The 15,881-nt window shown below is 36.1% G+C and overlaps 1 protein-coding gene across 1 annotated transcript in view; it reads right to left on the bottom strand.

Annotated features, from left to right (window-relative positions):
* The window catches only part of STK3 (serine/threonine kinase 3), a gene marked incomplete at its 5' end in the record, with an annotated part of 303,446 nt that overhangs the window by 143,937 nt on the left and 143,628 nt on the right, over nucleotides 1-15,881 (bottom strand). The window contains one exon of the mRNA XM_011952746.1: nucleotides 8,037-8,174. Within this exon, the coding sequence (XP_011808136.1) occupies nucleotides 8,037-8,174 (138 nt within the window). The remainder of the gene's footprint in view (nucleotides 1-8,036; nucleotides 8,175-15,881) is intronic.

The raw sequence follows: 15,881 nt of genomic DNA, 5'->3' as shown, positions 1-15,881 counted from the left end.
ATCTCCTGACCTCGTGATCCGCCCGTCTCGGCCTCCCAAAGTGCTGGGATTACAGGCTTGAGCCACCGCGCCCGGCCTGCGAGTGAATTACTTGTTTATTTGAGGTGGGAGGATCACTTAAGCCCAGGAGATCGAGACTGTAGTGAGCCATGATTGCACCATTGTCCTCGCACCTGGGCAACAGAGCAAGCCCCTGTCAGCGTTTATTTGTTTGTCTGAGACAGGGGCTTGCTCTGTTGCCCAGGTGCGAGGTCAATGGTGCAATCATGGCTCACTACAGTCTGATCTCCTGGGCTTAAGTGATCCTCCCACCTCAGTCTCCTTAAGTGCTAGGAATACAGGCATGAGCCACTGCACCCAGCCCTGAGTTATTTTAATAGACACCAATAGAACACAAAAATATATTCAAAGACAAAAAAATTGTGCTGAAGAAGAAATAGATACTTGAAAGAGGCTTTTAAAATGGCAAACACATCATTTGGGACAACCATAAGAAAGAACTTTTTCAGAGTACAGAAATATTAAAATCAATTGTAAAGAACCAATAAATTATTTTAGAACAGTTATAGATTAATCTTACCAGATAAATTAAGTCCTATTAACATATCTGTGGTAGAGACTACTGGTCATACACCAAAATAGAGTTGTGGTTGGACCTACAATTGCCCAACTGGATCCTACATTTCTCAGCTTAACCCATTCAGGTAGTTATATGCGACTAAGTGAATGTAGGGGGAAATACTGTGTTCCACTTCCTGGTCTGGGCTATGGAGGGCTCCTTGTTACTAATGGATAAGGGTGAGAGGTCAAGTTCTCCCAGAGTCCTATACTGGTACTGTGGGGAGTAGTCTCATTTTAGCTGATTGGTGGTGAAAGTCCTGACCCTTCAGCAGACTGCCTCTGACCCCACTCCAACAGGGAGGTTGTTGGGTTCTTGTTACTGCCTGGTAGGAGTATAAGTCCAGGCTCCCACATGGTCTTCACTGGCACTCCTCACTTAGGGAGGGGATACTTTCTACACTGCCTTGTGGAGATGAAAGCCTCAGCTTGACACTCAGTCTTCTCTGACACCACCTCAGAAGGACTGGACAACCTCAAAAGGGTGGAAGTCTAGGTTCTCCATTTAGCCTTTTGGGGTAGGCCATAGTTCTCTTGGTGGTGTCTGGATAGAGTAGAATGGTTATCGTCTGAAAGTTTTCTGTCTTACTAGGCTGTCCATTTCTCCGTCCTTCTGCTTGAGAGAGCAGGTTTTTAGTTTGTGTCCAATGTTGTTTCTGGGTTGTTGGCTTCTCCACTACTCAGTGTGGGATAAATGAGGTAAAAAGAAACCCCAGGGAACTCACAGCTATGTCTTTCCTTGGGTCCCACCATCTCTAGCAAGTCTATTGCCTTCTTTCCACCTTTCAGTCTTTTTATGCTTGTTTTATATACTTATAATGTGCAAGGTTTTAGCTGTACTTTAATAAGGACAGAGAAAAATATGGTTACTCAATCTGTCTAGCAAAAGAAATCCCTTCTTCAACTCACTTTAAGCACTTGTTTTATCTGAAATGTTTTTATATAAATCATTAATTTTGAACTCTATCAGTTTAGAAATTGATAATTCAGAACATGAACAAAATTTAAGAGGAAGTATTTCAGATTTTAAAAGAATAAACTTTTCAAGCAGTCTTAATTTTTAAAATACATCATCAAGAATGTGATAGGTTGATCTGCAGTAATTTCTGTCTTCTCATTACTTTAGGTGGTTTAAGAATCCTCACCCTCTTTAATTTTTATTTTAGATACATTTAGAAATAGGAAATCTTTATTGCCTTTTAGAATCTGGTACATTTATCTTTTTCTTGTTGAAATACTTTACAAAACCCTTCATATAATCAGCCCCTTGCCTGACATAAATATTATATACATATTTTTTAGTTTCCATTTTTTGCTGTTCATGCATTTTTTAAAGTTATATGTATTCAAATCATCCATTTTTCTTTTGTTTTATTGCACTAGAATGAATATATAAATATTCTCCTATGTTAATCCCTAGTTCTTTTCTATTTCCCTTTTTCGTTTTTGTTTTTTTAACATTTAAGACCTTACTCTATCTGGAAATTACTTTGGTGTGTTGTGGTGAAGATCTAAGTTAATCCTCCCAACACCCCCCAAAGGCGGGCAGTTATCTCAGCACCATTTTTACTTTAAGTTGTTTCTCCCTCACTGATTAGAAATGTTATCTTCACGATATGCTAGTTTCCTTTGTATATTATATACCATTTCTGGGCATTCAATTCTGTTTCATTATTCTATCTCATACTGGCATCATATACTTTTCCAAGCATTTAACAAAAAGATGTAATCTGTTTATTAAACATAAAATTTGATTTTTCTATTAAATCAATCACTATATAATTCAGATAATGTTTATCTTTATTTTTTGCCTATATTGTTTCGCAGTGACTGAAAACGGAGTATCAAAATATCCCAACTTACTTATTTAGATCAACCTCTTATGTCTTTAATTTGTAACATACAATGCTGTATTAATATACCAAGTTTATAACTATATCTTCCTTTATATTATGTTTTTTATCAATATTAAGTGACTCCTTCCTCATTTACTGATTTCTGTTGTCAATTTTGCTTTTTTATCATGTTATTCATAGTATCTTTTTATGAGTTTTATTAAAATTTCATTGCCTGTTTTTAACTTTTAACCCAAATTCTTTTAAGTATGCCTCACACAGAAACATGAGTTGGATTTTATATAAATTTGTAAGTTTAGCTGGTGTAGAAAGCGTGGAGTTGTGTTTATCTTATGAACTAAGTGAACCATTTAGTACTTAACTAAATATTTAATTAAAAAATTAACCATTTATGTTAGTTTATAATTATATGCTAATGCCATTTTTATAATTGTTTTACATTATGTAAGACATAAATGTTTTATCATAATATTCTATCATAAATGTTTTACATTTGCCATCTTGTTTTCTCTGCATTTTTTTTTACGTTGCTTTGCAGTTTTAATTTTACCTCCTGCTAATCTTAAAATGCCTTTAAAAATATACACATAGTCCCTGACTTACAAAGGTTCAATTTAGGATTTTTCAACTTTACAATGCTGCAAAAGTGATATGCATTCAGTAGAAACCATACTTGGAATTCTGATATCTGATACTTTTCCAGGCTAGTAATATATGGTACAATACTCTCTTCTGATGTTGAGCATGGAGGTATTAATAAGTCCCAGCTCCCAGTGAGCTATGCGATAATAAGGGTAATTAATCAATATTCTATAGTGTACTGTGTTGTCAGCATTTCCTGGATAATGTGTTTTGTGTTTTCACATTCAATTGTATCTACAAAACACTCAACTACACTAATTTATGTGTTCTGGGCATGTTTTTGGTAGGCTGGGCTAAGCTAGGATAGGTGTATTTTAACATGTTTCTGACTTACAATATTTTAAACCTTCATTGGGGTTGATCAGGCCCTAACTCCATTGTAGGTTAAGGAGCACCTGTACTTAAAAAATTAGCAATTTGTCTGATAAAACTTCTCTTCTGACTCAGAATACTCAAATAATACGGTCTTGCTCTTCAAGTACCCTTTTAACTTTATTAGCCACTTCCTCTTTGTTGATCAAAACCATGTCTGCAGCAGTTATACAGGGAAAGCACAAGTACAAATGAAATTGGACATACTGAGATTTTGAGATTAAGAATGTTAAGCTCTATAGACTAACTGTAGCATGACACTATAGTGAATTCACAATGAACTGCATAAAAGCAGGGTTGCGGTAAACTGGATGAACCAGATAAGTACATTGGCTTTTCTTAAAAATAACTGCAGCTTAGAAGGGTAGTTTATACATTCCCCTGAGAAGATAAAGTATGATGTAGTTTGAAATTTCTATACTTTGTTAAAGAAATGTAATTCTGCTGGTTTCTAGTTTCTGTAGTGTTGGTCTTCTCTCGCTTTTGTTAATATATAATCAGTCACTAAATCCTTCTCATTCTTTCATCAGATTTACTATTTTCTATTTTGGCAACTATTTTTTTAAACTCAGGTCCTTAACAATTCACACCTGTGTTATTACAGTGTCTCCTCATTCTATTTATATACTTCGTTGCAATATTATGCTATCAAAGACATTCTTTTCTTACATTCTCCTGTTTACATATGTAAGTAAAGTGGCTCTCAGACAAAATTGAGGCATCTCATCCTAGGCATCAGTATACCCTTCTTACTTTACTGTTGTCTGTATCTAAACTCTGACACTATTTCTCTAACTGGCATTTCTGCTCTGGCTAAGCAGATCTTACTGTGTTCTAAAATATATCTCCCATTTTTTTGTCTTTGTTCATATTATTCATACCATTTCTCCTCCCTAAAATGACCTATTTCTTCTGTAGGAGGTATCTGTGATTACCATATCCATTCTTCTACTTTTACATTTATTAATCATATAGGCTGTGCATCATGAATGTAACTTCTATATTGTATTGTAATTTTTTAACATTTTTCTCTTTCATTTCTCAAAGAATATAACTTCAGTTTTTTGTGTTTTTGGGGTGTGTGTGTGACCTTTCTACTAGTTTGTCAAAAATTTTTAGAGTAGGACAGGAGTCTTTCCTTTCTGATTGCTCTACTCTCCTCTAGGACACTGTCTTTGTTTTTATAGCTGTTCGAAGTTGCCTTGTAAGTACCTCTGTTTTCCAACTTGACACAAACGGAAGAGATCATGGAAGACTGGTCACTGACTTTATTTATTTATTTATTTTGAGACAGAGTCTCACTCTGCTGTCCAGGTTGGAGTGCAGAGGCGTGATCGTGGCTTGCTGTAATCCCCATCTCCCGGGTTCAAGTGATTCTCCTGCCTCAGCCTCCCAAATAGCTGGGACTGCAGGCATGCACCACCATGCTTGGCTAATCTTTATATTTTTCGTATAGATGGGGTTTCACTATGTTGGCCAGGCTGGTCTTGAACTCCTGATCTCAAGTGATCCACCTGCCTTGGCCTCCCAAAGTGCTGGGATTACAGGCGTGAGTCACTGTGCCTGGTCACTTACTGACTTTAGATTCCAGGTTGCCCACCAGCAGGTATAAGGATCATCTCCAGATTGGGAACTCCAGTGCTAACAGACTGAAACTGAACCTTGTCTTTTAACATCTCTAGGGTTTTAATTTCTTTATCTTTAAAAACTACTAAAAGTTCAACTTAATAATCTCAAAGGATCCTTCCTATCTATGATTTTTAAAAATTTATACAATATTCTGTGTCATAGAAAATCAATCACTATTTTTAAAATCCATCATGAATTTCTTTTTAAATATTGTTTCTTTGTTTACTGGAAATGAATATGGTATAATCTCTACATGTAAGCTATAGATATATGTCAACAAAAATTTGGCAATCAGATTGTCCACTGAGAGTTAAACTATGATTTAAATCAGGGGTCCCCAACCTCCAGCTGCAGACTGGTACCTGCTGTGGCCTGTTAGGAACTGGGTTGCACGGCAGAGGGTAAGCAAGCATTACAGCCTGAACTCTGCCTGCTGTCAGATCAGCAGTGGCATTAGATTTTAACAGAAGCACAAACCCTATTGTGACCTGCGCATGTGAGGGATCCACATGCTCCTTATGAGAATCTAACTAATGCCTGATGATCTAAGGCAGGACAGTTTAATCTTGAAACCATCCCACCTCTGCTCATCATCCATGGAAAAACTGTCTTCCATTAAACCAGTCCCTGGTGCCAAAAAGGTTGGAGACAGCTAATTTAAATCATAACAGATAAGACATATAAAACTCTTTGAAGAGACAGAATGGTTTCTAGGCTTCCTGCCAAATAAGACTCTAATGAGGCCAAAGATAATTATCCTATCCAAAAAAAAAATTTAAATCAGAAGTTTGTTAGGTTAAATACACACATACTACCTTTACTATGTATGTATTAAGTACTGGATACTAGGAATCCAAAGGTAGTACCCTTTGGACTACTTTAAAATACATATATATTTCAGCAGGACGAGATAGCTCATGCCTATAATCCCAGGAATTTGGGAGGCCAAAGCAGGCAGATTACATGAGCCCAGGAGTCAGAGACTAGCCTGGGCAACATGGCGAATCCTGTCTCTATGAAACAGACAAAAGTTAGCTGGGTGTGGTGGCATGCATCTGTATTCCCAGCTACTCAGGAGGCTGAGGCAGGAGGATAGGTGGAGCCCGGGAAGTAGAGGTTTCAGTGAGTGAGATCATGCCATTGTACTCCAGCTGGGGCAATACGGTGAAACCCTATCTCAAAAAATATATGGCCGGGCACGGTGGCTCACGTCTGTAATCCCAGCACTTTGGGAGGCTGAGGCAGGAGGATCACTTGAGGTCAGGAGTTTGATACCTTCCTGATCAACATGGCAAAACCCTGTCTCTACTAATAATACAAAAATCAGCCAGGCATGGTGGCACACACCTGTAATCCCAGCTACTTGGGAGGCTGAGGCACGAGAATCACTTGAAACTGGGAGGCAGGGGTTGCAGTGAGCTGGGTGCCACTGCACTCTAGCCTGGGTGACAAAGTGAGACTCCATCTCAAAAAAATTAAAAATTAAATTAAATTAAATTAAAAAATACACACACACACACACACGTATATAACACATACATATATTTCAAATGAATATTGACAATATTTCAAAATAAATGTTTTAATCAGCTTTTTGTGGAAAAATAAATTTTTACCGTCTAAATCATTAATTTTTGAAAGGTCATATTTGCACATAACCCAAATCTCAAAAGTCTCATAAACAGTATTCATCAAAAAGCAAGTCTCCATTCCAGTCCTGCCCCATCCATAGTTAGTTACCTTCTCTGGAGGCCATTTTTTTGCTTATTTTTCTAGAGATACTCCATTATAAGCATTAAGATAGGTATATATGTTGTGTGTACATAGGTGTATTTTTCCAATCACTCTCTTTCATGGACTTTAAATTGTTTCCAACTTGTTCACAGATATTTAGGATCTTTCCAATCTTTTAAAATTTCAATGTTCTATGAATATTCTTACACATATGTTATATCACACATGGTTAAATATTTCTGTAGAATAAATTCCTAGAAGTGCAATTGTTGGATCAAAGAATATACAGATTTTTATTTTAAATAGATATTGCTGTACTGGCATCTATGGAGATTGAGTACCAAGTTACACTTTCATAACAATAAACATTATACTTAAGAGCATGTTTCCCATACCCCTCAACACATCCTTTTGGAAAAACAGGACTTTGGAAAGTTACTTTTTTTTTTTTCCTTTTTTCTTTTTTTGTCCTTTTAACCCAATGATTCTTTTAGAGACAGAGAAGTCACTTTTTACAAGAACCATGTTTTTCATCCTTTTGTTACTTAACAATAGAAATCATTTTGCAAATATCAAGTTTTGTTAACGTGAGACATGCTTATTATTAGTTGAAAGTTCTAAGGCTATTCTGTTGGGAAAATTAAGATTCACAAACACCTATTATAAATATTAAATTTTTCCATTTGCATTAAATTTTAAGGTAGATTTTAAAATCTACTGACATTCTGGATACAAAGTCTACTTACAATTATTCTATCAAAAAAAAAGGGAAACTCTGAAGCTCTTCCTTTAGATAATCCTGTAACTGATATTTACAACGTGATAAACTCTTCAAGGAGTCCAGGGATCTTGTACTTACATATTTTATAGTGGAGCAAAAAGTCAAAGGATAAATGCTGAGTCAAGGAACAGAAGAAAAAAAAACATGAGAAATAGTAACTATGAAGACAAAGATTCCTTTCTGAAAGGAAAATGCTTTGGAAATTTTGTTTTAAAACAACACTGCAGGGAATGAGAGGACGAGAGGGGAAGAAAGAAAAGAGAACAAAGAGGAGAGGTAAGAGGAGGGGAATGGAGGTTTACATCTTTAGAAATCAGTTATGAAACACACAGCAATTCTGGCCAATGTCAGAAGGCTGAAAGGTATGAAGAAAATATCCTTCCTTTCGAGGCACAAGCACTGACCTGTAAAAGTTGTGTTGCAGTAGCTCTCTGCTCAGGATTCTTCACCAAACACTTTTTAACAAAATCGGTGAAATCATCGGACCAAAGTTCTGGCTTTCTGAATGTTGGTGGTGGATTTGTGGGAATCATAAAAATAGCCTAGTGCAAATGAAATATCCAAAAGACAGTAAGAATCACACTAGCACAATCAAATAAACAAATCTCTTTATCTTTTTATCAGACTCTAAATTTGAAAAACAAATTTAAGCTGTTATAGGATTTCCAGTAAGTCTGAAATTCAGGAAGCCAATCCATCTGCTCCTAATGTAATCATTTCCCATTAAATTTCCTCTATTTGAATTGTAGCTCATTGAGCACATCATTCTTTATTTTACCTATTACTTTTTTTATCAGTCTCCAAAGAAGACTACATTTCTGACCCACTAATGATATTCCCTAAACAGATATAATCCCAAATTTTGCTACTACGTGCCAGATTTACTTCTTGTTTCAGTTTTATATAAGTACTGCTACTTCAAATGGGTAGTAGGAATCCAATTTGCTTTTGCAATCCAGAATATTTAAGTAAAATTACTGCTATAATATGAAATAATACTTGATAGTGCCAAGACTTTTATTTCTTTTTAAATACGAGTCAAAATTTCAAATGAAAAATTTCAAAGTAATACACTACTTTAATTTATCACTAATGATTCAGTACTAATAATTTAGTGGTAATGACAATACATTCAGATAGCTCAAAATTCAAAAACCACAGAAAGACTCCATCTCATCTCTCGCCTCCTAGATAGTCACCCTGGTATGCTTTTGCTTTTAATCTGAGTATGTTTATGACCCAAGAAGTATATTAAAAAAACAAAAACAAAAACCTGAAGACATTCTAAATATGAAATACAAAAGTCAGTTAGGGGGCTAATGTAGATGTCCCAACATGAGTAATAAAATGTTCAAACTAGAATAGTATCTACAGGAATGAAATGGAAGAAATGAAGCATGAGATACTTCAAAGGAGGAACCAAGAGTACATGCTAATAATATTGTTTTGGAGAGGTGAAAAAGGGAAGCATGAAAAATTACTCCAGAATTCAAGAAATAAGAAATTGGTACCTTAAATTGCAAGGCACTCGGGTATTTTAATAATTCCCTATATCATTCTTTTGAATGCCCTCAGAATATGCAGCCATTTACTACAATGCATTATCATTGGTTTCTAACTTGGAAAGTGATCCAATGGACTTTCTGTGGACACAGCAGCAAAGACTCAATATCCAAGTCTGTTGATTATAGCTTAAGAGTCAATCCTTTTACCAGTACATGCATCTTCTTTCAAAAAAGGTAAATTCTTTAATAGATTAGAATATTTTTGTATACCTCACGTCATGCTATACTTATTACATCTATGGTAGTCTTGCAAAAGCAGTGTAGCCAGTATTATAAAACAATAAACATCTTTCAATCAAACAAATATTTATAAAGCATTTTTGTGTGTTCAGAACAATGCTATAATTTAGAGGTATCAAAACAAAGGGCCACAGGTCAAATAGTGCCAGTGGACCTATTTCGTTCAGACAACATCAATCTCACATTGCCACAAGGTATGAATCTGCTGTAATTAGGCTCATTTAAACTAGGACATATGTTCTTCCTTTTGCATGAGCCCTATCTAGCCTGGCTCAATTATCTACTTTATGTGATGGTCCCTTTAAATATCAGATATTGTAAACCTGGCTATTACAGATTTTAAATAGGATACATATCTCAGACCCCCAGAGCTCACAGTTAACTTGTGGAGAAAAAAACAAACACATATGAAACAAATAGCAAACAACAGAGTGCCAGACAATGAAATTCTGCCTGCAAATAACCTAATGAAACTCAGATAGCTCCACAGTTGAGGCAGAACCTAATAAGGCTTTAAAAAATGAGTAAAATGGGGTTAAAAGCAGCTGCGAGAAAAGGCACACAAAACCACCTGCTACTTCCAGCTAGAGAATAAAAATAAATTTGAACTCTCATCTCTGCAAAACAGTTCAAAGGACTTACATGAGCCCCTATATAGACTGACCTCAAACTACAGGTAAATTACACTAGATTGTCTAGATAAATATTGTTCATCTGCACTTCTGTTGTAAACTGGTGGATAACACAATGATTTATGTCCTTGAAGCCAATGCTCTCCTTTGAACTTTGAGGCAATGAGTTGCAGTCTTATCTTCAGATAATCTTAACATATAAGGCTCACCTTAGCAGTAGCTATTAGAAACCCAAGGATAAAAAGCTTAACTCTAACTCTTATTTACCCAGTACTCTCATAAAGTGAACCTAAAATGTCACAGTCTACCCTCAAATATGCATTGAACAAGCATGAACACCAAGCATACAGTCCAAACAAATAAGTCTTAGCGTATGATCTACACCAAAATGTCTCCAGGAAAACCACTATGCCATTTATTTCCATTTTTTAAGGTTAGATCATCAATAACAGATTTTCTTGCCAGCCTTACTGTACTAATTTAACTAATTTAACCTAATAATGAACCACAGAGGATCCTCTTAAGAATCTCCAGGTTTCATATGAGTTGATTAGATAATAGGTCCCTTCTATAGAAAGTTTTGGCAATCAGTGGCTCACTTTAGACTAACAATTCATTCCCTTGCCACCAACCAAATCACAGGGACACACATTACAGCCATATAATTTATCTTATCTCTAACACCATTTTGATTGAAGAATGTTAGTAAAATAAATGACATGATTATCCTTGTGTTTGTTTCTACACAATGTGTTGCTTAACTACATACCAAACCTCTGATTATGTTTCTAAAAGAACTACTCTGATCACAAGTAGTTTAAGAGGCCAAGAAATCTAGGTGCTTCAAAACAACTAATTATCTTCATGCCTGAAATGTCATGCCTTAGACTGCAGGAGTACCCAGGAGATGTGGAAAGGGTTGAAAATGAGAAGCTACAATGACTGAACTTTATAATCTCAGTGGAATGAGTCAACACATATCTGAATCTACAGCAGCTGAGTTTGTGAATGTATAGAAGTGATGGGCATGCCAGAATAACAAAGAAATTCATACCATTATTTAAGAACCTCAGATATATGAGCAAAAGGTTATCTTCACAACAAATAAATGAGATAAAAGATGAGAAAACACTATAAAACTACAAAGAAGTAACAAATATAGCTGTTTCCTGACAGCAAACATAATACACAGGTAATAAGCTAAATACAATTTAAAAATAATTTCTGGAAAGGAAATAAAGTAATTACACTAATTTATAAAAGACAGTACAAATAAAAGCAAACGGTACAATGTGATGAGGCCAATACTGGACATAAGACAGAAAAACTGGCTTGAGTTCTAAATCACTACCTGACTGTGTGGCTTTAGTATCATTTGGGTTTTTTTTTCCAAGTAAGGAGGATGAACTGGATGTTTATCAAGTCCCTTACCAGGTATAAAAAGACCCTGGCACTCTTTACCGGGTATTAAAAAACCTTGGCACTCTAACTGCCTAGCAATTGAAGGCTAAAATTATACTAAACAAATATTAAATTGCTGGTTAGAAAAGGGATGGAGAAGAGGAAAAAGAGGGAAGGATAGGAAAAGACCTTTTAGATGTTTATATAAAAATGTGAATCTAGGCCGGGCACAGTGGTTCATGCCTGTAACTTCAACACTTTGGGGGGCTGAGGGAGGTGGATTACCTGAGGCCAGGAGTTCGAGACCAGCCTGGCCAATATGGTGAAACCCTGTCTCTCCCAAAAAACAAAAATTAGCCAGGCATGGTGGGAGGCACTTGTAATCCCAGCCACTCAGGTGGCTGAGACAGGAGAATTGCTTGAACCCGGAAGACGGAGGTTACAGTGAGCCGAGATTACACCATTGCACTACAGCCTGGGCAACAAGAGGGAAACTCCGCCTAAAAAAAAAAAAAAAAGTGAATCTAAATTTTTATCACCACTCCCTCAAAAGCAAATATGAAATATACAGAAATTTTGAAGAGAATAGTAAATCTAAAGTGAATATTTCTCCTATAATAATGTTTCCACAGTAAGCACAGAGTTAAAGTATTGGCACCATGAACTCACAATTCACTCCAGCTCCAGTAGCAATCATTAATCTGGCCAAGAAAGGCCAATGTGCCAGCCTGGAAACCAAATTAAGGGAGAGGGTGCAGCTGGTATTCTGGCAGTACAAAGCAAATAAGAGAACCAGCTCTAGACGGCACTGGGTACATAACAGCACCATTACTGGTAACTATCTGACCTATTTAACTACTCTATGCCTCTGTTCCCACATCTTAATATGGGAATGTTAAGGCTGTTCTGAATTTTAAATAGATTAATACATGTAAAACACTTAGAATAATGCCTGCTACAATTGTAAATGCTCAATAATATGAGCTATTATTAACCTGATTTTACAACTGAGGCTCACAAGAGTAAGCTAGCTCATTCAAGATCACACAGCTAGTAAACTGAATGTCAAAATTAGAACTCAAGTTTGATTCCTTAGCATATGCTACCTCACATTACCTCTATGTTTCCATTAAATTTCTGCTGCACATAATTTTAAGATAAATGCTCTGTTATATACATTCAGTCTCTAGAAAAAAATGGAAAAGTATTTGTAACAAAGATGATTATAGTTTTACTATCTTTAACAGTAGAAAACTGAAGAAAAAAAAAGCCAAACAATTGAGGGTGCTAAGTAAACTATATACGAATAACATAAAGTAACATATTGCCATAAAAAGTGACAAATGTGTGAATTACAAAACCACAAAGAACAGTTCTTAAAAAGTAAAAATGAGAGAGTAAAACAGTAAAGACTGCTTTCACATAAAAACGACTAGTATGCAGCAATAAAAACTAAAAGATGGTATAGAATCTTAAAAATTTAAACTGTCAATTCATAGCAGCAATTATGTACAAGATTGTATAAGTGTCTTTAAAATTTATTTTTACTATGATGGCTTTTTAATTTTTTTTTAACTTTTAAAAATTATACTTGCAGCTAGGCAAAGTGGCTCATGCCTGCAGTCCCTGAGCTAAGAGGCTGAGGGAGGAGGATCGCTTGAGCCCAGGAGCTCAAGACAAGCCTACGCAACACAAGGAGATCCTGACTTTATTTAATATATATTTTATATATATATATATTTAAAAGTATCTAAAAAATTATACTTGCAACTGCAACAGCTTCATTTGATACCACCCCGCAAGCTGTCACCTATTCTAGTCTGCCCCACAACTACCTCTTACTCATGCACTATTTAATACACTCAATTGCTTCCAGTTAAATCTCAACCATCTTTGAAGACTGAAATATAATATCCCTTTAATACAATTCAACAATATCACAAAACATGGCTGTAGAGAAAAGTAAAAGTGAACAAAAGCCAACACTGAAAGAACTTTATCATAAATTTCACTCTCTCAGATAGAAGTCCTATGATCAGTTCAACTGACTTTTGTAAGCACACAAATGTATCCATACCTGCAATATATTAACTTCTTCAAGAAATTTAGAGTCTAATGGAATACAAAAATGCATATCAAATCATTTTAATAAAATAGTGTAAGTGCTCAAATATATGTGAGCAATGGGTATTACAAAAGATGACTTAGCCCAAATGGGTATGTGAGCTAAAAGGGTATGGGAAGATGAGATTTCAGCTGAGTCATAAATAACGAGTGAGTCAGTGAAGCACAGAAAGGAGACCAGCATCTTCTAAGTCATGAAGTCTGAAACCTCATGGAGCTGTGAAACCTCATGGAGCTGTGAGAGAAACTGACTTACGTCAGATATAGGGCAGGGAAATTACGAGGTGAGCCAAAGGCATCTTGTTTCCCATAAAGAAAGAAATCACTCAAATACTAACTGGATCACATCAGAAGTTCAGCACTTGTAGAACTTAAGTTATCAGCCATAAAAGAATCTGATTTAACTGTTCTGGGGTGATGACAAGGTACAATATTTTCTTACATCTCCCAAGCAATTCTAATATGCGAGTAACATGGAGAACCACTATTCTAAAATATAAAATACAAGACAAGTGTTAGCACTCTTTAATATTTCAACTTCAGAGCTTTCCATATTTTAATCTTGTACTCTGATTATAAACTTATCCTCTAAATGCCCTGGATAACATGGAAACTACTTGAAGGCAAAACAGTGTCTTCTATTGTCTGAATGTTTGTCTCTTGCAAAATTCTTACATTGAAAGCAAATCACCAATGTGATAGTATTAGAAGGTGGGGCCTTTGCGGGGTGATTAGGTCATGAGGGCTCCACCTTCGTGAATGGAATTAATGCCTTCATAAACAAGTCCCTACAGAACCATCTAATCCCTTCTGCCAAATAAGGACACATAGAAGGTGCCATCTATGAGGAACAAGCCCTAACTAGACACCAAATATGCTAGCACCTAGATCCTGAACTTTCAAGCCTCCAGAACTGTGAGCAATGCATATCTTTTGTACAAAATTACCCAGTCTAGGTATTTTGTTATAGCATCTCAAACAGATCATACAATCACTTAAGTTTTGTATGTCAACTGCATTAGGCATAGTACTTCGCCATAGTAAAATCTAAATTTATATTGAGAGTGTTGATATAAAGACATCCAGTTCAGTATGGTGACTTGAACATACTGATTTACGTCAACTCCTTCCCCAAAATCCTGCTAAAGTAGAGTAAGAATTTTAAAAAGACTTAACCTCCAAAGACAGAAGGGCAATAGAAAATAAGAGATAGCAATAAAATTTTGGAAATAGAAAGTAGATGAAAGAGTCATAACTGACTCAAAAAGATCTGAGAAATCAGTAAGAAGCACATCAATTCCCTCCAAATAACTGGGGGAAAAAAAAAAAGTCTAAGAACTTGGAAGTACCAAATATATCTAAAGATAGTGGACACCTGTAACAAGGAACACACTGGGTATCCCAATCTTGGCTTCTAAAATGCCAATCCCCAGTAAAAGCAACCTATGCTCCTTGAGGAAATGACTCATTTCAAAGGTCAAAATAGGGAAATCATAAGGTTAGCTTTGGTATCTTGCTGGGCCAGAAGGTAAGAAAACACTCAAAAGATTAATGGTATTATGTCAAAAGGACATACAAATAACCAAATTTAGGATAACTTGAGCATCAAAATAATAATAATAATAATTACACTAGGCATACAGACTATAACTGATAGTAACAAATTTTTAAAAATTAGTCTACGTGATTTTTTTTTTTGAGATGGGAGTCTCACTGTCACCACCCAGGCTGGACTGCAATGACACGATCTAGGCTCACTGCAACTTCCACCTCCCGGGTTCAAGCCATTCTCATGCCTCAACCTCCCAAGTAGCTGTGATTATAGGTGCCTGCCACCACGCCTGCCTATTTTTCACATTTTTAGTAGAGACGAGGTTTCACCATATTGGCCAGGCTAATCTCGAACTCCAGACCTCAAGTGATCTGCCCACCTCGGCCTCCCAAAGTGCTGGTATTACAGGTGTGAGCCACTGCACCTGGCCTATGATGTTATTTTTCAAAGAGTTTAAGAAAAGCTATTCTTTATAGAAAAATTCTAAAAACACACAGTAACTGAAATAGAGTATCAACATATTACACCCTCAATGTAATTTAGTGATCAATTCAGGCAAGGAACACCAATGGATACTTGAGTTTGGATATCTGTCCCCTCCAAATCTCATGTTGAAATGTGGTCCTCAATGCTGGAAGTAGGGCCTGGGAAGGAAGGGAAGAAGGAAGGGAAGGAGGAAGGGGGAAGGGAAGGAGGAAGGGGGAAGGGAAGGAGGAAGGGGGAAGGGAAGGAGGA

This window comes from Colobus angolensis, unplaced genomic scaffold (genome assembly GCF_000951035.1).
Source record: "Colobus angolensis palliatus isolate OR3802 unplaced genomic scaffold, Cang.pa_1.0 Scaffold349, whole genome shotgun sequence".
Lineage (NCBI taxonomy): Eukaryota > Metazoa > Chordata > Mammalia > Primates > Cercopithecidae > Colobus > Colobus angolensis.
The sequence above is the reverse complement of the archived record's forward strand: the minus strand, read 5'-3'. Positions and strand labels throughout refer to the sequence as shown.